Raw genomic sequence first — 26,040 nt, 5'->3', positions numbered from 1 at the left:
TTTTTTAGTGTGCACTGCAATGCAAAACTGCTCATTCCCAATGCCTTTCTGACCTTCTCTTCTTTTACACAATCTTGTAATTTTTTTCAATCAATGCCTTAATAACAACATTTTATAAAGCTGTGCATTTCCAGGACAGCAAAAACATTTACCACCAGGCAGGGTTCTAGCAGATACAGCTTTGAAAAGTTGATCAGATTTTTCCTCTAAAATAGGATGAATCATACAAGGTGACCTGATCACTGATACAAGAATGCAAAAAGATGCATTTTATAATGCATTGGTGCTAAAATTGTGGAAATCAACAGGGTGTATACTGTGGGTATTTCTGTTGGAATAAATATGTTTGTATCTCCGTATCTCCATCGGACAAGCTGAATCAATGTATTAAATGAATTATTTTATAATTTCTTAAACCAGGCTTTCACATGCTTGTTAAAATTAGAATGACTGAAGGAGATGCCAACTATTTAGAGTGGAATATCATCAAATATTATCAGTATTAAATATTTTAACCTACACAAGTATAGGAAGAGTCAAGAATAAATACCAAGTACATTTATTACAAGCCATACAAGATGGACAAACATGATGAAGCCTAACATATTTTGCCGTAACAGCACTCAAACTACTGCTACTGAACCCTGAGAGCAGAGAACGCCACCTGGGTTTTGGATGAGTGAATGTATAAGCATGCATCAGGCCAATCCCCTCTCTTTGCCTCTCCAATGCTGTTACATTTACATCTTCTGCATGGAGAAATGTGTTACCTATTTGCTTAACCTCTGGCCCACAAAACCGGGGAGCACATAACACTGTTAAAATTTACTGTAGTTGTGTCTTACACATGGTATGTCCCCCCTCACAATCCCTAATGGAGAGCAGAGAAAACCAACATCGATATTGCTGATTATTTGATTATAGATAGACGACAGCTTGTTATTCACACTGGGGTTGCTTTACTGCTCCTTGTGTCTGAACCAGGCTTGGGGCTGACCTGCTGGGGAGCAGCTCTGCAGGGAAGGACCTGGGGGTTCTGGTGGCCAACAAGCTGTCCATGAGCCAGCAGCGTGTCCTGGTGGCCAAGAAGGACAGTGCTATCCTGAAGGGCATTAGGAAGAGCACTGTCAGCAGGTGGAGGGAGGTGATCCTGCCATTGTACTCAGCCCTGGAGTGCTGTGTCCAGTTCTGGGCTCCTCAGGATAAGAGAGACACGGAGCTCCTGGAGCGGGTGCCAAAAGGGAGGAGCCAGGAAAGCACTCCTCTCAGCAGAGCCGGGCAACAGGACAAGGGGCAACGGGCAGAAACTGATCAAGTGCCACGTCAACATGAGGAAGAACTTTCACTGTGCAGGTGACTGAGCACCGGAACACACTCGGCGCCGTGTGCCCTGCGCTGTCCCTGCTGGAGCAGGGCGGCAGCCGCGCAGCAGCGCCGCTCCCCGAGCCACAGCCCCCTTCCCCGAGGGCGCCCCGCGCTCCGCAGCCGCGCCTGCGCAGAGCCCCGCGCAGGGCCGCGGGGCCGGGCGCGGCGGCGCGTGACGCCGCTCGGTGAGGCCACTGCGGTGACGTCACTCCGGTGGCGGCGCGTGACGCCGCTCGGTGAGGCCACTGCGGTGACGTCACTGCGGTGGCGGCGCGTGACGCCGCTCGGTGAGGCCACTGCGGTGACGTCACTGCGGTGGCGGCGCGTGACGCCGCTCGGTGAGGCCACTGCGGTGACGTCACCGCGGTGGCGGCGGCGCGGGGGCGCGGTGCTGGGGCGGGCCGGGCCGCGCCGCGCCGCGCCGGGCCCGTCCGCGCTGATGGAGGACGAGCCCTGCCCTGAGCTGGTCCCGATAGGCGGCGCGGAGCAGAGCGATGCCGGCCCCGGCAGGAGGATCCCCGTGACGATCATCACGGGGTACTTGGGTGAGGAGCGGGCGGTAGGGGCTGCGCGCGGACGGGGAAGGCCCGGGCGGCGGCGGGGCCGGGGCTGCCGGGCGGGGCCCTCCGCCGCTCCTGTGGGCTTGAGCAGCGGCGGAAGCACCCGCTGCTGCTTTCGCCACTTGCAGGGGCCGCTTCGTTCAGGCCACGACTGACAGACGGCTCTTGGTCGCTTAGCGTCAGAATAGCGCAGCGTATTTGGCCCAGTTAAATGCACACTGCGTTGCAGTGTGAAAAACATGAGGTTCGGCGTTTCTCCCGTACTCCTCGACCAGCAGAGTTACTGTGTGCTACACGCATTTACGGACTGTAAGGATCTGGTTAAATTTAGAACCTCCGTCACTGTTCTAAAAGTTGTAACTTTGTACTGCATCACACTGTTGCAGAGAAAAACCTGTTAAGGACAAGTAAGCTCCCTAGTTGTAGTGGCCGCCGGCTTTGGATTAGATCTCCAGAGATCCCTTCTAGCTTTGGCAATTCTGTGATCTTGTGCCTGGGATGATACTGCTCTTAAGGTGGTGTCGCAGAGGTTGTGAAGACGTTTTTTAACAATGCCCCGTTTAAAGGCAGTTAGTAGCACATCTGATGGCAGAACTGGTCAGAAAAGGCAGTAAGAAAAAGATTAAGTGTGCCTTTTGTTAAGAAAAGCATAAAAATTAGTTTTGTAGGAAAAAACTGCCCATCTAGTAGGGAACTTGTGGGTTTATCAAGTACTGACACTTTATGAATGGAAAATCTGTGAGTTGTTTAAGACTGAGAACTGTCCTGATAGTTCTATGGGTTGAAATATATCTACAAATTAATTTCTACATCATTAGAATAGAATGTAGGACATTAGAATGAAAACTTCTATTTAGAAGAGAATTGCTTGAAGTGTGCATGTGCATGCATAACAGTATTTAGTTTTTATTTGAAACTTTATGTGGAGTTTTTTTTACATTTTAATAGAAATATGGTCTGTGTTCTAGGAGCTGGAAAAACAACTCTTCTAAATTACATACTGACAGAACAGCACAATAAAAGAATTGCAGTTATTCTGAATGAATTCGGAGAAGGTATGTAAATGTGCAGAGAGCTTTCTTTTTGCCACAAAATGACGAGTACATAAAACTGTTGGAAACCAAGACTGCTGTAATTTTAAATCCATTACTGAAATTATTAACATACTTCATAGTTTTCAGAAGGGCAGAAAGTATTTTTGCTGGTTTTCATAAAATAGTGACCTGCATTAATCTATTTTGCACATAAATATAGGCCCTCAGAGTAAAGTAAGTAAATACATCACCCTGTGGAAATTGCTATACCTCCATTTGTCCCACTCAGTTCCAAGCAAATGGAAATTAAAATAATATGTTGGTAGATGATATTTTCTTTTATTTTCTTTCCCTTCAGCCATTTGCAAATCACCAAGAAAATGGGGTGATGTGTGCTTGATGGCTATTGTTCTTTGAACTCTTTGCTTTCAGGATTTTTAATTGCTCTAGCTGTAGTTTCAGACCTCCCACAGTCAGAAGCTTACATTGTTTAGAGTTTATACTGTGTTGGTGGGTGCTTTTTGTTGGTTTGTTTTCATCAATAAAGGTGCGTGTAGCTTTTCTGGTCACAGAGCCTGACATAAAATGAACAGACAGAGCCTTTATTTGATAGGCAGGCACAGGCTGGCATCCCTTTCTTCTAGCACAGTTTGTGGCACTTGTGATGTACCATCATCCAGTGGGGCTTGATCTTTGTGGAATGAGCTTTGTCTTGACTTCTAAATTTCTCATAAAATAGAAAATACAAATTTCTTAAAGAATATGTCAGAAACGTGGTCTCGGGAGAAAAGAATGTAATCCGCATATCTCTCTCTTACAGGCATTGTCATGCAAGATTGTAAATTAAAAATATAGCACTACTTGTGTTTTCAGGAAGTGCCTTGGAGAAATCTCTGGCAATCAGTCAAGGGGGAGAGCTCTATGAAGAATGGCTGGAGCTCAGAAATGGCTGCTTGTGCTGTTCAGTAAAGTGAGTAAGGCCTGTTGTACAAGTTCTTACAGTGGATATTGTGGGGAATTGAGGTAGGGAGAAGACATCCAGAATTTGATTCCTGAAACTGATGGTAGAATTGATTGAGACTTCTTTTGTTGGACACACCAATTGGAATTTGGGAGGTAGAAATTTATTTCCTGTTGCTGCCTTGCTGGATTTGGAATTGGTGTCTTTCAGAAAAGTAATCTAAATACCAATTTATACATCACGGGGCTATTGTAGAGTAGGGATCTATCCCTCTATTGTTAGTATAATATACTTCCATGTAGAGAGCTGAATATTCAGTTAGGCTGGAACTGGGACTCAGGTTTCCCATTTTCCTCACAAAACACTTAGTCTCCTTCTTTCTTTGTACATTGGTTACTACTTCTATATTGTATTCATCAAAAAGGATGAATGGAAAACCTTTTGTGACCTAATGCAACACAGTATCCAAATCTGTAAGGTGATGGTCATGGTAAAGATCAAGAGAGTATTTGTTCCTTTGACATGTTTTTTTTATGCTGTCTTTTTCGATGCTGAATTGTTCGTGCTAAGGGTCATGGCCTGTTTGTCCTGAAAATTTGGGAGAACTGATGTTTTGTAAATAGTAATAGGTACTAAGTGGAAAATGGAGGATCTTATTGGATTCTGTTTTTCTGGGGTGTAAGGGATACTGTCCTAAGAGAAGCATAAAAGTTATGTATACATTGTTTTTTAATTTTTTTTTTCCCATGCTGCTATGATTTGCGTACATTGTTTTCTTATATAAATGCTATACATTTCTGTGTCAGGCTGACTTCATCAGCTCTGATTTAAGTAAATGGCATGATAATCTTGGTGAAAATGAGGTAGCAAGGCAGGGCACATGCTTCACTTCTACTTCACCCCTTATTTCTGTATATATCAGCTGCCATACCAAATAGTTACATATCTACACAGCCTTACTGTCATTTACAGGTTGTTCAGTGTTTGAAAACAAATCTTTAAGTCACCTGGTGGGATTAGGCAAATGCTATTTTCAGACTAAAATGAAATAGAAAACTAAAATTTGCCTAATAATATACCACCAGATAATTAATTTTGCATTGAAGACTGTAAGTCTGGCAATGTCCTGACTCAGAACTTTTGCTTTGATGACACTGACACTGTGTTCTGCATCAGAAGATATGTTTAAATACATGCTTTAGCTTGTTTTCTCTGTTCTCAGGCTTAATTGTTTCTTCTTACAGGGACAATGGTGTGAAAGCAATTGAGAACCTGATGCAAAGGAGAGGAAAATTTGATTATATATTGTTAGAAACAACTGGTTTGGCAGATCCAGGTAGTTCACATTACAATTTTCTTAACCATGATAATTATTCTGTTTTTATGAAGTGTTTATTTGCTCACCAGTTAGTTCACATTGACAGTTGTAATATAAAGTGGTGAGTTGTCAGGCGCCTATGTTTTGGTGGTGGTAGAGACTCCAATGAATTGAGTCAAGGTGCAGATATGAGGTTGTGTTTGGGTTCTGTTTGCTGAACTTGCTCTAAATTGAATCTAAAGCTTAGTAGAAATCCAGCTAAAATATATTTCCATTTAGAGAAGACACTGGGCTTAGCAAAGAGAAGCATACTCTGAAAGCAGTAGTTTTCAGTACACTTTTGATGTTCTACATTCCGCCTTTTAAAGTCTAAATAGTTAACATCTGTTTTATTGTTACTCTAGTTGTGATAGGCCTTATATTTTGTAAAGTTGTGAAATATACTGTGAAATAGACTAGCACATTCTTCTTAAAGAACAATAGTAGATTTTACAGAATCCTTCTGTGCTCTTTAGTAGTATTTATTATAAAAAGAGTGTCTAAACTTGAGCTCATGTTAGGAATAGCTATCCAAAGCAGTTTTCTCTAAACCATCCACATTAAAAATCTGTTGTAGATGGAGAGGGAAGGAAATTCTTATCAGAAATTCAATTGTTTCCCCTTTAGGAGACTGGTGCTTTCCAGCTCAAAGCTAAATAGTTGTCATTATAAAGTAATTTTCTTCAAAGGACAGAACATTGATTTGGCCTCTGTTACACACAAATTCTGTCTGAGTCAAATTGGAAAACTATTAAGCTTTTTGGAAAAAAATCAATAGATACCAGAAAACGATTTCATGTTGTGATCCCTCCTATATCTTGCCTGAGTAAGCACTAGAACAACTGACAGGTATTTGGGTCTGATACAGAGTGGTGTTTGAAGGACTGCCTCATATCACTTCAGGTGGACAGTTTTAGGTGTTGGAATTAATTTTGTCACTGATCTTATTGTTAGCACAGCAAATACAGATTTTCTATTAAATACTCAGTGTTGGTAGTTTACTGGAAAAATCTCAATTTTGCAACTTTATATATACTACACTTCTTAGGAGCTGTGGCCTCCATGTTTTGGGTTGATTCTGAGCTGGGAAGTGACATCTATCTCGATGGTAAGAAGTGAAAGCTTATTTTTCTGTGTATTGGCATTTCATGTCTGGATTTAGAGTAATGTATTATTGGTGTTTTAAGGCAAGGTTTCAGAAAATGTTTGAAATGTATGAACTTAAACAAACATCAGAATGTTCAAGGATGCCTCTGTGATCATTTACTTGGCGAGGTGCTCAATCTTGCTAAATCCAGAAAAAGTTGTTTAATGCTTTTCTAAGGGATCAAATATGGACAGCTCTTGATAGTGATGTACGGAGAAAATCCCATTAGCTATATGTTATAAAACCTCATTTAGGAGTAATATTACTTTTTTTCTCTTTCTTCCTTCTCCCACCCTTCTCCTTAACTACAATGTTTCCTAAAGGGTTTCCTATTTTTCTGAATTCATAACTTGTCAATACCTGGATGTTTCTGCCCTTTGTTTTTTGCTTTATTTGCCTATTGTACTTGTTGGCTTTAATATTTGTTGTGTTCTAATAAAAAAATCAGATTACTGAAAGATAAGTCATCACTATATGTAGTTAAAGAGCAATTTTTTAATGTAGGGAAAAAAGTTTACTTGTTGGCTTAAAAAAACGCCCTACTAACATTTTGGGCAGTCTGTGAAATAGCCATCTAACCAAGGAAGGAAGCATTGAGTTCAATAAGAAGGAATTTCCAAAGTTTCTGCCAGAGACTTGCAAATTCCTGGTCATTTACCGTCAGAATGGCTGCATACATCAGTCAGTCCCTTAATTTTTTTCAATATTCTGTAAAAGCATACCTCAGCCAGTTTCCTCTTGTGGAAGATGAGGCGTCTACTTTGTGAGAATTTATCTCACCTGGTTCTGTAGACATTTTACTACCACAGATATGACAATGAATAAAAAATACTTAGGTAACAAGTTTAATGTTCACATACCTTCAGTGCTTCCAGTTCATTATAGCTAGTTGTAAACATGCTGATATTATTACCTTTGTACAGGAGGTTTTCAAGTTGTTAAACTGTCAGCTGCTTTCAGCACATTTCTATTCCATTTTAATGTTTTAGGTATTGTGTCTGTTGTTGATGCAAAGCATGGATTGCAGGTAAGTTATTAGATTTGTTACATGGTTTGAAACTGCAGCATTAGAACAGCTATTGCAGTAGTGTTCACATGGATTAATTAATTTTAACAATAGCTGTAATTCTTAGATTGAATAAGGATGTATTTCATTATTACTATCTTTTGAATGGGCACAAGGAATTACTGATTTTTGCAGGATTTCAGTTTCTTACAGACACAGCAACAGGAGTGACAAGAATTCCACGTTGCTAAGTTCTTGGTTTCTTCTAGATATATCTCTTCACTCAGGAATGTTGCTTTTAATCCAAATAGGCATTTGGATTGCTGTAAAAACATTGGAGAAATTGGTCACTGCTCTGTGGTAGTTGAAAGGAGAGGACTAAGAACAGATGTCTTTTACCTCAATTGTGGTAACAGCTGAGTTAGGGCTTGGTCTGGGAAGGATACTAATGTAATGGTAGCTGTAGCAAGGATAAATGAGAGCACAGGTGTCCTGGTACTGCTTCACATTAAAATGTTATATGGAAACAGACAAAAAGAGCAGGTATTAGAGTAATCTGTATATAAAGTATAAAGTAAGGACAGACATATAGAACAGTAAGCTTTGGTCAGCAAAAATTGTGATTAATTCAAATAATCCAGCTTTTTTTTCCTGTTTTTAGTTTTTTTGATAATAGGTGGGTGTAAATATAACTATTTGCAACTTAATAACTTAGGAGGTTACTGCTTTGATTGGGTACTGATTTTGCAGGATTCAAAAAAAAAGTGACCATACAAAAAAATGCCTTCATCATTGTGAGAAATGCTGCTCACTCTTAAAATTTCAAAGGTTTATTAAACCTTAACAAAATACAACAAAAGGACTGAATAAGGAAAAAGACCATACAAGGGGGAAAGAGGGACTCTAGCAAGAAAAGAGGACATCCAAACAACAAATCGAACTTCTCATAATATACATAAAATATTAATCTCTTAATTGCGAGAGCAAACCAGTGCATTAACCATCTATACCAAACCCCCCTTTTTCTTTTCTGTAAGTCATTTGGCTCGAGCAATTAATTCCCATTTTTAATTTTGATGATCTACTCTTCTCTTGAGTCCAATTTAATTTTGGATGAGTCATAATAGTATCTGTTGATGTGAGTGAGAACAGTGGGATCAGGGAGAAAAAAACCTCAGGTTTAGCTTAAGTAAAATGATTGGTGGAGTTGTTGACGTGAATTGGACATGATCTGTTGGAGCAGACAAAAGGGGATCACAGAGGTCTGGTATCCCTGATCTACCCTGCCCATGGGGTTGCTACTTATAGCAGGTGTATCTTGCAGGGCAAGTACAGAGGCCAACATGAGCTGGCCCTCTAGTCCCTGTTGTACTCTATTTGTCAATTGTACCTGTATTGGATTCTGTAGGGAAAAGACAATGGAGGAATGATAGAGGTCTGGTGTAGCTTGTGCCCCCACATTACTAAGCTTATGGGGTTGCTGCCCTCAGCAGGGCTATATAATCTTGGTGGCGAGCACAGGGGCCAGCCTGGTCTTGCCCTCTAGTCCCTTACTTGTCAATGCCCAAGTGAACTACCCTAGCACCTCTCACTGTTCCCTGTGTACTTCCCCTCAACAGACACTTGCAATCCCTACCCATTAGAATGTGACAATTACCTTAATAACTGATACAATTCAAATTCTCCACCCAAAGTGTTACTTAAAACAGTCCTCAAGCTGGCTGGTGGGAAGTGTGACTCTACTTTTTGGACATTATATCCCATACTGAGCCGTCATTTGTGAGAAATGCTGCTCATTTTGAGAATTTCAAAGGTTTATTAAGCCTTAACAAAATACAACAAAAGGACTGAATAAGGAGAAAGAGGAGCACTGGGAGCATGGAACTAAACTGCATGTGCTCACCCACAAAATGGCTGCTCCACCTTTTATACTTTTGGTGTTGCATCAGCCAACTCTGGCCCCTTGCAAAGTCTGTCAGTCAACTCCTTCACCATCCATTGGTGTAGACTACTTCCTTGCAACTTGATTGGAGGTCAGGTGTTGTCGTGCTGCGCCTCCTAGCAGCAAACCTACCCTTCTCCCAAATGCCCGATGCAAGGGGCACAGGCTCTCCTTCCACATGTCCCAGCTACCAAGGCCATCTCTTGGCAACCATACAGGGGGGAAAGGAGACTGTGGGGAGAACAGAGAACATCCAAACAAGAAATCACAATAATGTAACTATACATTAATAGAACTTCTCTTAACATACACATAATATTAATTCTGTAATTGCAGGAGCCAGCCACTGCATTACCCATCTATAACAGTCCCATAAAAATTCTATGCTTTGGAAGTGTTTTTAATATTTCTGCATTTAAAATGGCTGCAGGTGGCTCAGAAGAAAAATGGTTTAAAAATAAGAGAGTAATTCTTCCTGTGTAAGGTTTTTTTTTTTTTTTTTCGGATTGCTTGGATTTCTCCTTTCATTTGTGCTTATCTCATATGTGACTTACCAAAAGGGTGAATCAAATTAGCAGTCCTGTCCTCTCATCAATTTGTGTTGGAATGGAAGAGAACAAATCCAACCTCATAGCAGTTTGGCAAGTTAAGTTCATTGTGTTCTGCAAGAACTTTTGTGGAGAAGTTGGTAGAAGAGTGAGGGGAATGGGGTAATTTGCTCTTCCAAGCAGTCACTATCTTCTAAATCATCTCAACTATCACAAGAAATCATACCATCTTTTAGGTCAGCAACTTTTCAGCTGCGTTCCCTCATACTAATTCAGATGTGTTTTATTGCTTGCTAAAACGTTGTTCTGTTTATCATTTTCTTCGTGCAGTGCTGAATTAGTGTCTTAAATAAAATATAATTGTGTTGCACAGAGCAGCACTAAATTATTACTGAAAATTAGTTTTTCAAATGCTAGACTTTCAAGTAATAGGAACAACACAAAAATGTTTTGAAACATTCAAATTTTCTATCTACTGTTACTTTGGGCACCTCAATGAAAACATACATTATCTAATCAGTAAACCTGTAAAACACTGACATCTACCTAGAATAGTAGGAACTTCAGACTTTTTCAGTTGTGTACTAAGTAAACTTTGGTATAGAAGGACTTGATAACTTGTTTAGTTCCTCTGCAAAGTCTGACCTCAGCAACTGCTTATTATTCAAAGAACTTTGAAAGCCATACGGGTAATGACGTTGGGCAGCAATTTAAGTATGCCACATTCAAAGAACCAACCCATTTCAAGAAAAGCTGACAAACATGCCCTGTGACCAACCATACCACCATCTCCATGCTAATTGATGCCATGATGCCATGCCATCAGTCTAACAGGTTTGTCATACAGCAGTCTGAAATACTAATTTCTTTAATCGAGGGCCAACAGTTGGACAGCTTGAGGTTGCAGTCCTCAACTTCCAAGACCTGACATCTGGACTACTGACATTTGCTCTTTTCAGGGCAACAAACCTAAACATTAATTGAATGGAATAAATACATAGAGGATTATAAAGAAAAGGTTATAGGAGAGGTTCCTGAGAGTCATCATAACAATTCTCTGCTTAGGCTGTGCACAGTCAGGAAATAGCTTTTGATTCTTTTTACATGATAGACTCATAGTATGCAATAACCTATTTTTACTTTTCTACAAGTAAAATACTGTTAGATGCCTGATAATTCCAATAAAGAAAGAAGTTTCCTAGGTTTTTAAAAAGCTATATATTTCCCATGACAATAGATTTCACTTTTAATTTGGTATTTCTGTAGTTTGAAACGGAGATTTTAAAGTAATATTCCTGATAAGTTTAGAACTGATGAAGTGTACAGGATTCTAACTTTCCTAGTGATTTAAGCTTAAATGGCAAGTTCTTACTAATATTGTGGCATCAGTCTGAAGTTTTACTTCCTTCAGATGTCTGTGACATTTCTCTTCTAGAAACTGCTACCTCCATGACAAAATGAGCAGAAAATAACTTGTAGGTAGACCTTTGCTGCTTCAGTATAGTCTGTTGGTGTGCCTAAATTAAGTAAGCTTGAGATGCAGGTATTTTCTTCCCTTTCACTAATTCTTCTGTGAAGACACTAGCTTGGGCAGACAAGTGGAGATGATACTGAAACTCCTATAGCTTCTGATTTTGGACAGACTTGCCAAAGAGCAGTGGTTTATTCATATGAACTTGGAAAAAGCTACCAGTTTTACTATCAAAGTACAGTTTGTCTTTTCCTTCCAGATGAAAAGAGTGTGAAGATATATGTATGAAATGCTGTGTTGCAAGCCTAGCCTGTGTTCTGTTAGTTGAGTTCACACTCATTTTTAAAATAACTGAGCCTTCATTTTCTTCCAGATACATTATTTCATTGTTTCTCTATGTTATGGTGATTTTTTAACTTCATTGTAAAGTTGAAAAGTAATTAAAATAAATATTAGAAAGTTTTCCAACTCTTTAGCATTCTAATAATAATGCTAAAGAGCTGGAAGAGTTAGAAGAGTTTAGAAGAGTTTGCTTTAAGCTATTTATAAATCTCTATAATGGTGAATGTATAAATGTACTTCTTCACTATCATTTTAAAAGACTCTAGATGCCATCTTCCTCAATACCTTGTTGAAAAACACACCTCAACTGAATTGGATTTGGCTTTCTTCAATTGCAAATGAATTTAAATTTAATTTGAATATTATTAATCCAGTTATTTTAATTTTTGTTTAGCACTTGACAGAGGAGAAACCAGAAGGCCTTATTAATGAAGCATCTCGGTATGGACATATAAATTAATTTTATATATCAAGTTGGGAATTGCACTATATAAAAGTTCACTGGAAATGGGTTTTTTTAATAGGGCTTTTTTTCTCCTGCTTTGCATAAATGGAGGTAGATTGGTGTAATGGGGTAAAATGTTAATAAATGCTTCATTTAATCTTTCTGCCAAGAACAGACTCTTCTAATAGTGATGGGATTTTATTTAGATGAATGAGAAGTACCTGTGTTGGGGAAATTTCATGTTAGGATGTACCATGCTTGAAGCAGAACTGGCAATAGAGGAATACTTTTTAATAAATGTGGAGCCACAATAATTAAGGGTTATTGTAACAGTTAAGTCTTCATAAAACAGACTTCAAGTATTGCATTACAAGGACCACATGCAAGGCAAATAGGGATTTGTAAAGTTGTTAAATCACTAACCACTTTGGATTAGATGACATAAAAATCCTGAAACAAACAAACAAAACAACCCCAAAATAAAAGAATCTAGCAAGCCTTGATTTGATCTGTTAGGACACAGAAGAACATATTGAGGAAAAGTCAGCAGTACTTTAGTCATTCTCCATGATGTTCTAGTTTGATTAATGCTTGCTCTTCTATAATAACATTGATCTATCTTTGGGACCATGGGAGAGATGATGTTTCTGCCTTACAGATAAAGTTTTATTCATTAGTGATGTCTTTTTCTCTCTTTTTTTTCTTAATATATAGGCAGGTTGCATTAGCTGATCTTATAATCATCAATAAAACAGATTTGGTTTCAGAGGAAGAATTGAATAAGGTCAGAACATCTGTGAGGTATGAAACTTTGACATGATTGTAACACTACTTCATCAAAAATTAATTTTAACATAGTTACTTCTTTACTGCTGTTAGAATAGAAATTAAATCTCATTATTGGATTGGCAAAAATTGATAAGCTTACAAAAGAAAAGAGACTGCCTCTTGCTAAAGATATTTCAGTACTTCTGTATACTTACACTATCTTAGCATTTTGTCTATCTAGGTAATATTTGATGTTATTTACAAGGGCAGGCCTTTATTAAGGACAGGCCTTTGTCTTAAGTGTTTATGTTTTTACATTTCTGAGCAGCTGTTACCATTTTTGAGAATTAGCAGAAGTAGAAAAAAGTCTGCCAGTAAATATGAGATCACTAGCAAATGCAAAGATATATAGAGGAAGTCCCAAACAATTGTCATGGGAGCAGAAGAACCAATGGTCTGAATCAAATTAATGATAGAAGACATTACTCTTTTCTATCAATACCATGATAAGCCAAATTAAGCATTAACATTTTAAAATACTTTACAACTATATTAGGTTTTTGAAATATGAAAATAAAAATGCTTAGATTGAGCAGAATGTATTGTGAATAGCTTTGGATAGGAAAATGCTGTTCTCACTGGAGGTATCATGTTGTCAGAACTTGTGAGGTTCCCCAGCTGTTAGTGGAACATGTTATTAGCTTGTTAAATAACTATCAGCCCATATCTGATAGTTATATAACAGGATAATACCATAGTTGGGATGCTATTTCATGTGATGCTGTCCATGGTTAACATATTAAAACAATATATCATGGTTATATTTTCGTCTAACTAATGATTTTTCTGTTTTATTTTAGGTCAATAAATGGACTTGTTAAAATTCTAGAGACACAAAGATCAAGGTATTAAATGGCCACTATTACTAGGTAGTAGATCCTGCTTATGTATAGACAGTTCAAAGTGTTCTATTAAATCAGCTTTACTAAAGGAAAATTACTGAATTAGAAATATTTTATCCAATATTTATTTTATGAATAAGCATCTAGAAAAAAAATTTTGAGGAATTATGTTTTTCTTTGTTAGTGTTTATATCACAGAATGCCAGAATGAGTGAAGTTGGAAGAGAGCACAGTGGGTCATCTTGTCCAACCCTCTTGCCTAGCAGGGTCATCCCAGAGCACATGGCACAGGATAGTGTCCAGATGGTTCTTGAGTATCCCCCATGAAGGACACCCCATAGCCTCTCTGGGCAATCTGTTCCAGTACTTGGTCATCCAAGTAGTTCTTGCTCATGTTCAAGTGGAACTTAACTGTTCCTGCTTGTTGCCTGGCAGCACTGAGAGCCTGCTCCATCCTCTGGCACCCTCCCTTCAGATACTTCTATACACTGAGGAGATCCCCTCTCAGTCATCTTATTGAGTCTGAACAGGCCCTGCTCCCTCAGACTTTCGCCATTAGTGAGGTGCTCCAGTTCTTTTAACATCTTTGTTGCCCTCCCCTGGACTCCCTCCAGGAGCTCCATGTCTCCTCTGTGCTGAGGAGCCCATAACTCGGCACAGAATTCCAGGCACAGCCTTACTAGAGCTGACTGGAGGGGCAGGATTGCCTCCCATGAACTGCTGGCAATGCTCTTCCTAATGCATCTCAGGACACCCTTGGCCTTGTGATTGAAGAGCAGCTTGCATGGCCAGGTTGGTTTTGAGCTAATAATTGGGCATGTGCATTACAGTGTTTTCCTTCAATTGTGTCACCTTTAATATTATTCTCATTGCTGCTGCAAATAAGTTGTTACTACAAGATTACTTTGAAAGCAGTGAAAGGAAGTTACAAGAACAAAAAAAAAAAAAATCATTGCACTGTTTTTTTCTGTTCTTAATTGATTTTTAATTGAAATTCTGACTCGGATTTCTGATCTTCTTTAATAAGGACTTAAATGGATACTGTATTCCCAGGAGCATTAGGAGGGCAGTATATCTCTCAGACTGCTGGGACTGATTTGTGCACATTGATATCAATTATTGGATTATTGTGGTCAGTGTTCATAAAATATAGGCTTTTGATTTAAACAAATTTAAAGGGAAGGTAATAGTCATAACCTAAATAAAGTATACTTGGCTTTTTAAAGTTACTGTCAAATGTAGTTTGAAATTGTAGAGAAAAATACTTGCTGTTGTTGGGTGATCAGATAGGACCAGTTTTGAAGAAGACACTGAACTACATTATTTGTGTTTTAAATAACATTATGGGGAGATCCAACATGTGATCTCTTTACATATTGTATGATGTCTGATGCCAGCTAGCACTATTTGTTGAATATGAGATAAAGTGGGCCTCAGCTTGAGTCCTCCATGACAACTCTTTCTTACTTGTAAATATTGCTCTGTAAATGATACATATGCTATCTTCCATTATTAAACATTCCAAATGTGAAATAAGCACAAAATTAATATATTGGCATGTTATTTGAGGACATACCCTTTTTTAGAGGGGTTTGTCCCTCAAATCCTGCATTTAAACGGGAGGGTTACTATGTGATTTTTTAGAACACTGCTGAAAACAGCTGACACTGAGCTGGTCATGAATTTTACACATTAATTGTTTGTGTATTCTGTTATAAGTCTTTAATCTTAGAAACTGCTTGGTACAATTGCTGTTGGATGTAAAAGTTTAATGATTCTGGTTGTATTCCAGAGGTGGGTGGTTTTTTACCTGTCATGTTATTTTTATTTAGCCACATGTCATTAACTGCATATGAAAAGCTGCCAGTTGCTATTAGCAGTGAAATCAGTAGTTTGTATTACTTTGTGAAGAAAAGTTTATTATGTAAGTTTATAGGTAGCCATTCTTGTAAGCAGATATGATTGGTACTGCCTATTCTGTATTACATTTTTATTTTGTCTGTTTCAAATTGTAAAGTTGAAATTCCTAGTAGTAGTGCTTCCCTTATAAAGTTTTTTTCAGTTTTGTTTTCTAACAGTGTGTCAGTATAAGCTACATGTATTGCAGGGGTTTGTGTCTGTTTCAAGAGGCTCAAGGTTCCTTTTCTGCTTCAGGGAAAATAATTTATTATTCAGGCATCCAGTATAAGGGATTTTATAATATTTTTTGAAATACCTTGTCTTTTACTGTAAAACAGTACAATTTTAAAAATTTTGTTTCTGTACTTTCGTGTTATTGTGTAGCGAAACACAGCATTTCCTTGTAGAAGGCAGTACCAACCACTGATATCCAAATATATGGCTAAGTATTAGTGGCATTAGTCTGATAGACAAGAAAAGAAACATTTGCTTCAGTGAACACCTTTAAAACCTGACATTTAAATACATGAAAAATACAAAACTTTCATTTTTCCCATCTCTTTAGAGTTGATCTCTCTAATGTCTTGGATCTACATGCTTTTGACAGTTTATCTGGAGTAAGGTATGGTGATAATTTTTTTGTCTTCTATTAAATAAAAATACCTGTGTATGAAACTGACACACTGAAATCCTGGCTCAAATTTGCATCTGAGTTTCTGTTAGAAATTCTAGTTTAGTCTGTCCTGTCTAGACCAGGGCAGCCATAAGTGGTAATATCAGATGGAATTCCTTTCTTCTTCAAATGCTGTCAAAAACCTTTTTGATCTTATAAAGTTAAATGAGCCAGAATATGTATGGTTGGTTGGGTTTTCTCCCCAAAATGCAAGTATTGGTTTAGTATCAGAGTAGATTTGTACACTTCTCTGGTTCTTTTAAAGCAATTCAAAATTTTTCTCCTTTTTATTATGATGAAATGGAGGCCTCTGTAGATTTCACATGAAAGAATGAGGGACTGAGGTTCTACAGCAAATAAAGGCTCTACAAATTCTGATAACTGCGTTTGTCATTTCTGGGGTTTTTAAATGCTGAGTGTATGATTCAGCATCCTGAATGGGTGCAGAAATAAAATGGGAAGGAAGGGGGAAAGGTCTTTCTGTTCATCTGAGTGCTGAAGCACAGCAAAGTACTGGAGTTCTGGAGCAATCGTAAAGGAAAGGAGGGAAGAAGAGGGCAGTATCGGCTTCATTCTCTTCCTGGATACAGACTTTTCACTTCCCATAATAGAATGGAGCAAATTCCTTATTCACACTAGGGAGAAATTGCAGGACATGCAAATTAGTGACCTCTGTTAGATAACATGCGCTTGTGAGATTTCCCTCTGAACTGGTACAGTACTATCAAAATGATAGGTTTTGTGTGGTTTTTGCTGGCACTGGCTTTTGTCTAATCAGTGAAATACTGTGGTGTTTTTTTTTAAGATTTCTACCAATTGGCAGCATCAGGAAAATACCAAACTAGGCATCCAAAACAAAGTTAAGGGAGGAGGGAGACTGATATATCCTTTAGAGGCATTAGATAACTATTAGTTTGTAAGCCAGATCATAACCCCATATTCCAAGTTCTTATAGTGAATCAGCTAACTGAATTGACTCATGCTGGACACACAGCAGAGTTAAAGCAGTAAAAATATGTGAACCAGAAAAAGATTGTTCCTGTTAACGGCAGTTCACAGTTAGATTTGATTACTTGTAATATTAGGTGGTGTTCTGTGAAGTTTACTAGTTTGCTGCACTCCACAGATCTGAGAAAGTTCTTAAGGAACTGACAAAAAAAAATCCTTATTGCTTTCCTCAGGCTAGTCTTCTCTCTTATCTCACTCAGTTACTTAGAGCTTCTCAATATTTGGTGTTAAAACAGAGGAAACACTTTAAAATGTCAGCATTTAAAGACAAATTCTAAATTGTGAAGAAGATTGTAGACTACTTAAAAGAAGTTCAGTCTATTTTGTATATGTTTGAACTCAGCACAATGAAATTGCTTACCCTGGTTTTAGTCCCTAGACACAGAAATTCTTATATAAAATAATAGTGGTGGTTTCAGTGCCATCACCTGAACAGAAAATCTCTGCATCCAGCACCACAATACATTAATAATTTTTTTTCTTTTAATGGCATACTGCAGGAAGGATTTCTGTCAGCAGACAGATGCAACATCTGTTTGGTGTCACAGTGTGGTAGAACGCTGTAGTCTGTATACACCCTGAAGTCACAGGAAACACATCATGAATTGTGGATACTGTGAAGGGCAGTATGAGAAGAAGACAGCAAAACAAAGGAAATAGAACTAGGAATGTGAAATGTTACTTCTGTAGCAGACAGTGAGATTTTTCCCCACCATAAAGGCTTCTTAAAATTTTACAGTCATCAAATGAGGAGGAGGGATTTTTATGGGCAATCTTCTCTGAAGTGGCAGAGGGCATCACAGTAACTTCTGCTACAGTGTTTCTTCCTGTGTGTTATCCACAATATAGAGAGAAAATAGAAACAGTACAGAAGATGGTATTTGAAGAAATTTTGTGCTGTCTTGATTAATTGAGACAGATGTGGATGTGAAATCTAAAGCTGCAGTACAATTTTCTGTTGTCACACTAAAAGATGCAGTAAGACCGTAAATATTATTTCACAAAAGAAGTTCCCAAGTAGAGCTTGAACTTGAGGTCTTATTGAGTAGAGAGTATCTGTTTTAAGTTAGCAGGCACACTGCATAGTAGAAGCGAGCTGTACAGCTGAGAAGTGGAAGCTAGTATACAGTATTTCAATTCATGTTACAGATTTTCTTCTCTCAAGCAACAGCTTTTTAAATTATTTTCTTCTTGATTTTCAAATAATTGTGAAGTTTTCTAAAAAAACCAACATCTATGAACTCGATAAATTCTAGTGGTTTCATTTTTCTTGCTTGTTTTTATGATGTAGTTTGCCTTTTTTGCAGAAAGGAGTATCAAGGGTATTGTGTTCATTGAAGTATAAATGTTTTTAATGCTGAAGATATTGCAAATCTGGACTATAATTCTCTTTATGTTTTAAAAAGCTTAATTTTCTAACACAAACAATTAAGTATATCAAACAAATATAATTAAACATTTCTATTTTGAGATTAAAAATTAATTGTTGGCACTTATTCTGGATATGTGGTCTATCTTTGATATTTCAGCTTTGCTCTGCAATACTGGAATTTTTAAAGTTTTGAACTAATGAAATTTTGCCAACCCTACTCAAATGTGACATTTAACTTCACTTATTTTCAGTTTGCAGAAAAAGCTTGAGCATGTAAAGACAACACATGCACATCTAGATAAGGTAATTACGAAAAATACTGCTTTGATGTTTTTGCAACAACAGGGCTGTTCAATATTGCATGGTGATTTTGTTACCGTTTCAGAAGGTTTCAGTTAGGGAGTAATGTGTTATAAGGTATTTGGAAGATGACCTAGATTACACAAAAGGAATGTGCTTTGTTGTAGATAGATTCTAAATGGCTATATTATATTATCACTTTCAAAAATAGCGTATAAGCTTCCAGTGCTCCAGACAGTCATGTAATTTGTTGAGTCCCATGGAGAGTATTAGTGAACCAAATAGAACTATGGGGTTTTTTTAGGTATTTGCAGAAACAAGTTGTAAATTTGCAGCCAGTCTGTCCTGTAGGTTTTCTGTCCAAAACAAAATCTCTCTGGTTGAATTGTGGTAACAGTCCACCTTAGGGTGTCCCTAGGTGGGTGGGATTCTCCCATAGGCCACCAGTCCCCTCAGTGGCTGCAAAAAAAGTAAGAACTTCTATTTTTTAAAGTGTCTTAGAAACCTTTTTGCAGAAGCTTTCTATGATTGAATTTAATTTTCAGGCTAAAATATGATGCATACGCTGCCTGTGGTTTTCTTTTTAAACTGCATATTTTAACTGTGAAGTTGCTAGTCTTGAAAGCAGGAAAAGGCAATTATAATTTAATTTTGAAACTAAAGATTAAATACAAAATCAGTTCATGCTTAATTATAATTACAATAACAATTTTGATATTTTTTGTTTAATCAAAATTCTTAAGTATGCTCAGTTATAGAATCTTAATAGATCCGTAAAGTAGATGGAAAGGTTAAATAGAATCCTTCCTGAATGTTATGAGTTATAGTATCCTTGTGTTATTAAGGAAGTTATTGTTAATTTTGTAGTGTGGAGCCATTCAACATAATTGGTTGTTAGTATCTGTGTTTAGTTAACACCCACATATTTAAGATGACTGTTGAGACATTTGAGGTATAATGAAGGCAGAACACTTCTCACAGTAGGCTGCAAGTCCTTGTTGTAAGACAAAGTGTGCTTATTATCTTCACGTTGAAGGTCAACCAAAACAAACTGCACTGTGCTCGGAGCAAAGTGAACTTGGGTCTGACATGTTTTGAAGCTGCTCAGAATGTTAACTCTTAATTGTTTAGATAAGTTTACTTGGTTTACTTAGACAAACATTTGCTGCTTGTTGCTTTATTTTTTTTCCCCTTTAAGTTAGACTAGTCATCAGAAGGTAGTAGTTTGAAGGCGTTACAGGAAGTCATTCTCTGTTCTTCCATACAATTGAGCAGTTATAGTGACAAAAATAAGATGTATTATTTAGTCTTTAACTAAATTGTTAATTTTAAACTACATGTTTTCTTTTTTTTTTTTTTTTTTTATAATAACTGATCCTGAGCAGTTAGATGGTGGTTGCTTTGGCACAAAACTTAACTTCAGACATCTTGATTTTCTCAGCCTATTCCTACATAGTCTGTTTATAAACAGCTTTTGTTATGAGGCAAGTACAGGTTGCCTTTTATGAAAACTATGTTGATTATTTTTTGTCTGATAGAGTTGTCATCAAGATGAGTAAGCCAAAAAAAGAGCATTGTTAACCATATTTGAAAGCTTGATCATAATAGTCTCTACAGCAAAGAATTACATGGTAGCAACTAATGGCATTAAACTGTTCAAAGCATTGTGTATGCCCTGTAAGTGCACACCCAAACAGAAAAAAAAAGTAGAACTTAATTTAGCAAGTTAGAGCAGAACAGAAATAGAGATTTTTTTTTTTTTAAATTTGATGTTGTCATATAATTGCCTTTTTATGAGGCCAAGTTATAAAGAACCATTTTTGAAATTACTGTTATGGGATGTTTGTTCAGTGTAGTAATAATAAGTGTATCTTTCTGTTTGCAGGCTATAATTACAGTAACATTTGATGTTCCAGGAACTATAAAAGAAGAAAACTTAAATCTCTTTATTCAGGTAAGTAATATATCACTGTCAACTCAAAAAAATATTGTAACTTTTTATAGAAACTCATCCCATGCCACTTTGTTTATTGAAACAAATTTTTCTTTTCATAGAATCTTCTGTGGGAGAAGAATGTGAAAGATAAGACTGGATGCAGCATGGATGTCATAAGACTGAAGGTTAGTCAGAAATTACCAGCTTCTTTGTTTTGTACTTTTTGTCTTTACACCTAAGAATCTGCATTATGCTGTCAACACAATGACAGCACAATTAAAGACCTATCAGAGGTGCTGTTGATCACTGTAGCAGAGCAGATGAAATGGGGAGTAGCAAGTTGTCATTCCAAGAATGACTCAGGAAGAGATAGCTGGCAGAGGAGCAAACATTGATCATGTACAGACATCAGTGCAGGGTTAAAAATCAAGCCATAGTTATATCACTTTTAATTTTCTACCTCCATTGCTTTGAAAGATACCATCCATCTCACATATCTATGGTTGGGATATTGTAGATTGGATCCTACAGATTGCTAGGTATACTTAAAATTGTTGCCATAATATGCAGAAATTCAATTTGGCGTAACATAGGAATGCAATAGTAGTTGTGGTCTACAATTAACAGCTTCTTACGGTATTGTCAGGCTATAGTTTTAAAGATGCAGCTCATAAGCTTTCATCTTTGTGGGCACTTCATATGTTTTTCAGTTGCTTGGTTTTGAGAGGAGTAGAGGTGACAATTCAGGATCTACTTTCACTTACCTTATACCAAGCAGCCAAGTAAACAATGAAAGTCCAGTCAGTCATTTGTCAGGCTGTAAGAAATATAAGAAAGTAAAGCTCTGGTTTGTTTCCTGAGAACACTTGACCATCACAGATAGCAATATAATTATTCTAGTTTTATCAGAAGGAAATTTGTTTTTTTGCTTTCTCAGCAACAAAATTAGAGTATCCTGGTCTTCTCCTTCCTGGCAAATAGAAGAGAACAGCCACGGATGTATCTGAAGCTGCCTGAAAAGCAGTAATGCCATGCACAAGCACATTTCTGGTGTATTGAGCATTGGAATCAAATTAATCCTTTATGAAATGTGAAGCCTGTGATAATATGTGTGATGTCCCTCAGTCACAGAAAAATACATCAAAGCAAATGAACCCCAGGCAACTAATTACATAACAGGTTTCAGAGTTTGTTGCTTTTATATTTATATTTTATCTGCAGTCATAACCTTTTTGGCAGTAATAGTTATAGAATTCCAACTAATAGGTCAAATGGAGACCTATTTTATGAAATATTTTTAAGTGTTTCTTTTTTTAGGGAAGTGTCCTGGTTTAGGGAAAATTCTGGGAGGAACTTCCAGGAAGTATAAGACATGTTTTACAGAATGTGTTCCACTAAAATATTTTAGAACATTGTCCTATGAAGTGATGAAAACTGTTTTAATAGAGTTTTTGATATGTGGGTTAGTAGACTCACACTGACTGTGATCCCTTCTAAGACTGTTGCTTTTGTTTTACTTCACAAATGTTTACTCTTTCTCCAATATTCAGGGATTTTGTTTCAGAAAAGTAAATACACTAAGCATAAGAGCTTAATTAGGCTAACCTGAAATCAAACGTTTTTGTTCATTTTACATTATTTTGTTGGCAGGCAAGCTTTCATGGACTCCCATTGTCAAATACCATGTATTCAAAGAGGCATAGTAGATGATGACATTTAATTTTTGCTTGGGCAGGCTAGGTACTGACCAATGTGGAACAGAAAGCAAAGTATGGTAAAGTGTAATTCTTAGCCTTTAACAAAATAAGGAGATCTGAAAATGGAAGTTATGAGTAGATGTATTGATTGATAATATACGTTTATTTTGACTAACAAGTGCATAGGTGCCAGAAGTACTATTCCCTGCTTGAACTAGATTGAAAGTTTTGTTTCCCCTCTTACATATTTTAGTTTTAAAGTTTTGTTTATATACCCTAACAGTTATTTTTCTGATAAGGGACTGGTATCTATTCAAGGCAAATCTCATCAAGTGATAGTCCAAGGTGTCCATGAACTCTATGACCTAGAAGAGACTTCAGTTGCATGGAAAGAAGATGAAAAGAGAACAAACAGGCTGGTCCTAATTGGTAAGGGGAAATTACACATCTCCTTGTTTGAGTTTAAGAAGCTGGTTTTTTCACAGACAGTCTCACAGACTTAGCCAGTGAAAAGCAATCAGGCTAAACTGCCCAGAATTAGTGCAGTATGGTCAGCATAACTCTCTCTCAAAGGCTTATCCATCAAAACCTCCTGAAGTTCAGAATTGCAGCTGAGAGGAGTCTACACTATCCCTATTAGTGCCACCAAAATCAAACCAAATAAAATCAATAAAATACTAAGCTTTCATAAATTATGTTGGCATATTTAATGTTATTTCTAAAATCTGTAGTTACAAATTGGGTGATGGGAATAGAAGGAAGGTTATTATAGCTTTAAAATGCTTAAAATCAGATTTTGTTTCTGAAAAGCTTGCAGTGCTGAGGTTCTGTGTTTCTACTTTCTATTTATTTGCTTGTTGTGCGAAGTTTTATTACCAGAAATAACCTACTTTTCCCCCTTATCTGTGCAACTTGAAGTCTGTTGTTGCCTTAATTTTAATACTGCTATTCTCACTGATTGATATAATAAACACTTCTTAGGTTAGAAGAAGCTACTTGTATGTGTGTTTTTTTGTAATGTACTGTAAATACAGTTAGATATTTTATTTCTCTTTACAGGCAGGAACTTGGATAAGGAGATCATCAAAGAAGTATTCATAGCCACTGTGAGAGAAGAACCAGGAAACAGTTGACATAAAACTAAAAAAAAAAAAATTAAATGTCTGTTTTAATCCTGCAAGGATTTTATTCCAGAAAAGACTGAATGGCATGGACTGTAGTAGTTTCTATAACCTCTTGCAGTTTATGCAACAGTTGAACCCTGAAGTCTTCCTAAGAATTCCAGCTGACCTACCGCTTTAAGATTAGCTCTTATGGTCTGTAATGAAACACAAATCTCCTATTTTGGATTTGGCTGAATCTGTGTCAGCAACATCATGTAACTGTGTGGAAATGGAGATAGGCAAAAGTTATCTCCATTACTTTAGGGGTATTGGAAACGTGTTTGAAGCTTAGTGTTTTGTCTTGCTAACTCTCTTCCACTGGGAATGAAGCAATAGTGATTATTGCCACTGATGTAATCACAGTAAAAAATGTTTAGTGTTTAATATTAAACTGTCTTCCATCTCTTTCCACTTGCTTTGTGATTTTTGAGTATGTGCACCCATCCTGTTGTACCTGTAAACCTGTTGTGTAATGAAACTAAGTACAAATACTAAGGTACAAGATCACATTGAGTAAATGCCGTCTACACAAAAGCTGTGAATGCAGTGTTTGGTCACACAGTCAGGAGTTTGAAAGAGGTAGCTGAACTCTTCGATATCCCAGGCCATCACCCTGCCAGTTCCAGATTTGGGGAACTGGGGACTGCACATTTCCACCGTGTTCAGGCTGCTCTGCATGATTTGTTACAGAGTTCTGTGACACTACTTTAAAAACCTGGTCTGAAGCTTTTATCTCTCTACTCATTACAATTTTAGAGTTGAGTTTCCTGTCCTGTACATTCTCCAGTACTCTTGTTCACCTCTTAGCTTTAGAGGGATATTGCTGTGTGAAAGCAAAATAAGTCAATGCGAGAAGATAATGTAGAATTAAAAATGTTTGCAAACAAAATTCTAGGACATGCAGTTCTGAAAGATGAACTTTTAGCTAGAGTGCTTGCTGTGGATGCTTGGTGATGTGCCTGACTAAGCAGAAGCTTGTTTTCACTACCAGGAGTGTGTTAGTTGTCTCACACCTAACATTAAAAAGAAAAGAAAGAGGGCCACTCTCAGTCTCTCCTTCAGCCAATATCAACAGTCTTAATTTTTTTCACTTTGCTTCTGTTGGAATATATGGGTTTGGAATTTGTTTTCAAGAACTGAGGATGAAGACATTAATCTTTCACTGCCCAGTGCTGGTGTCTCAATAGATTAAAATATTTAAGTCATGTATCTTAGCTAAGATAGAATTACTCTCCAGTAGGTATATCAGCAGGCATGACTTCATTCCTCACATTAGAAGTAATTTTAGATAGGTTGAAGTAGTTTTCAGGACTTAATTTTTTCTCTAAAGCAAGGTATAAAGAAAGAACAATCTGCTTACACAATGTTGCTTTCTGTTTAGCAGACCTTGGTGGCATTTGAGTGAACTGGTATAGCTGAGTGATACTGTTTCCCTTAGCAGTTAGAACTCTTCATTTTAAAAACGAATATATGTTCTCACACTGTTTTGAACTACATAAATGACACACAGTCCTGCAGGGAAATTTGTCAAATGATTGCCATCACTGTTATTTACTGAGTAATAAGATCACATATATTTAAATTAGTGGATAATACATTTACAATTTTTGGTGATTTTGCTTCTATTTTTCACAGGAAAAGTGATCAAAATACCTCTTATTTTATAAATGCCTCATGTAATAGAGGAACTCTGTTCTCTTTGAAGTGATTAATCTCTGAAGTGTTACTAACTTTCAGTTTGAAAAAAAGTTCAGAGATGTAATAAGATCTTCAATCACAAGTCATAAGGGAAAAAGGCATAGATGGCTTACACTGAGGCATTTTTTTGATGATTATTTTTTAATATTTGTTCACTCACCACACAGTCCACCACACTCTAAAATTTCCATGATCTCTGTCAATATACTGGGGATTTTTGTTGCTGTAGAGGGTATCTGCAGCTGGAAGTATAGGCTCTGCTCTCTGTATGCTCATGTTGGTACCACTTACCCTTTCTTGCTAGGACTTTCCCTGCACTGCTTGCAATGATAATGTCAGAGAAGCTCTAGTCAGTATGCACATCTTTGCTTGTCTTCTCTAAACTGCCTGCATATTTCAAGGGATCCCATGGGATGGAGAGCAAGCAGCTACTCAGCAGTTTATAC

General features: G+C 37.3%; 1 protein-coding gene across 5 annotated transcripts; it reads left to right on the top strand.

Moving 5' to 3' along the window:
* Positions 1-1,748: 1,748 nt before the first annotated feature.
* ZNG1A (Zn regulated GTPase metalloprotein activator 1A) lies at positions 1,749-24,307 on the top strand. 5 transcript variants are annotated; one of them, XR_002465561.2, is made up of 15 exons: positions 1,749-1,910; positions 2,894-2,980; positions 3,833-3,929; positions 5,165-5,256; positions 6,326-6,385; positions 7,408-7,451; positions 12,128-12,174; positions 12,893-12,979; positions 13,807-13,851; positions 16,313-16,369; positions 19,052-19,103; positions 20,986-21,054; positions 21,156-21,221; positions 23,052-23,162; positions 23,793-24,307. XR_002465561.2 is itself a non-coding variant. In XM_021531750.2 (15 exons), the coding sequence occupies exons 1-15, from the start codon at positions 1,805-1,807 to the stop codon at positions 23,864-23,866; spliced, it is 1,107 nt and encodes a 368-aa protein (XP_021387425.2). In that variant the 5' UTR covers positions 1,749-1,804; the 3' UTR covers positions 23,867-24,307. The 5 variants fall into 5 exon arrangements, 4 of the variants coding, with proteins under 4 accessions (XP_021387425.2, XP_021387424.2, XP_021387427.2 ...); XM_021531750.2 differs by having other exon boundaries at positions 7,414-7,451; positions 23,033-23,162; XM_021531749.2 differs by having other exon boundaries at positions 23,033-23,162.
* Positions 24,308-26,040: the final 1,733 nt, after the last annotated feature.

Source organism: Lonchura striata, chromosome Z, assembly GCF_046129695.1.
Source record: "Lonchura striata isolate bLonStr1 chromosome Z, bLonStr1.mat, whole genome shotgun sequence".
In the NCBI taxonomy this organism is placed as follows: domain Eukaryota; kingdom Metazoa; phylum Chordata; class Aves; order Passeriformes; family Estrildidae; genus Lonchura; species Lonchura striata.
The sequence above is the reverse complement of the archived record's forward strand: the minus strand, read 5'-3'. Positions and strand labels throughout refer to the sequence as shown.

What these genes read in the sequence shown, in the direction of transcription:
- ZNG1A (XM_021531749.2), top strand. Translation starts at nt 1,805, where the DNA reads ATGGAGGACGAGCCCTGCCCTGAGCTGGTCCCGATAGGCGGCGCGGAG. An exon ending in TCTGAATGAATTCGGAGAAG is followed by an intron (nt 2,981 to 3,832) that starts GTATGTAAATGT and finishes TTGTGTTTTCAG; the next exon opens with GAAGTGCCTTGGAGAAATCT. An exon ending in AAGTGACATCTATCTCGATG is followed by an intron (nt 6,386 to 7,407) that starts GTAAGAAGTGAA and finishes TCCATTTTAATG; the next exon opens with TTTTAGGTATTGTGTCTGTT.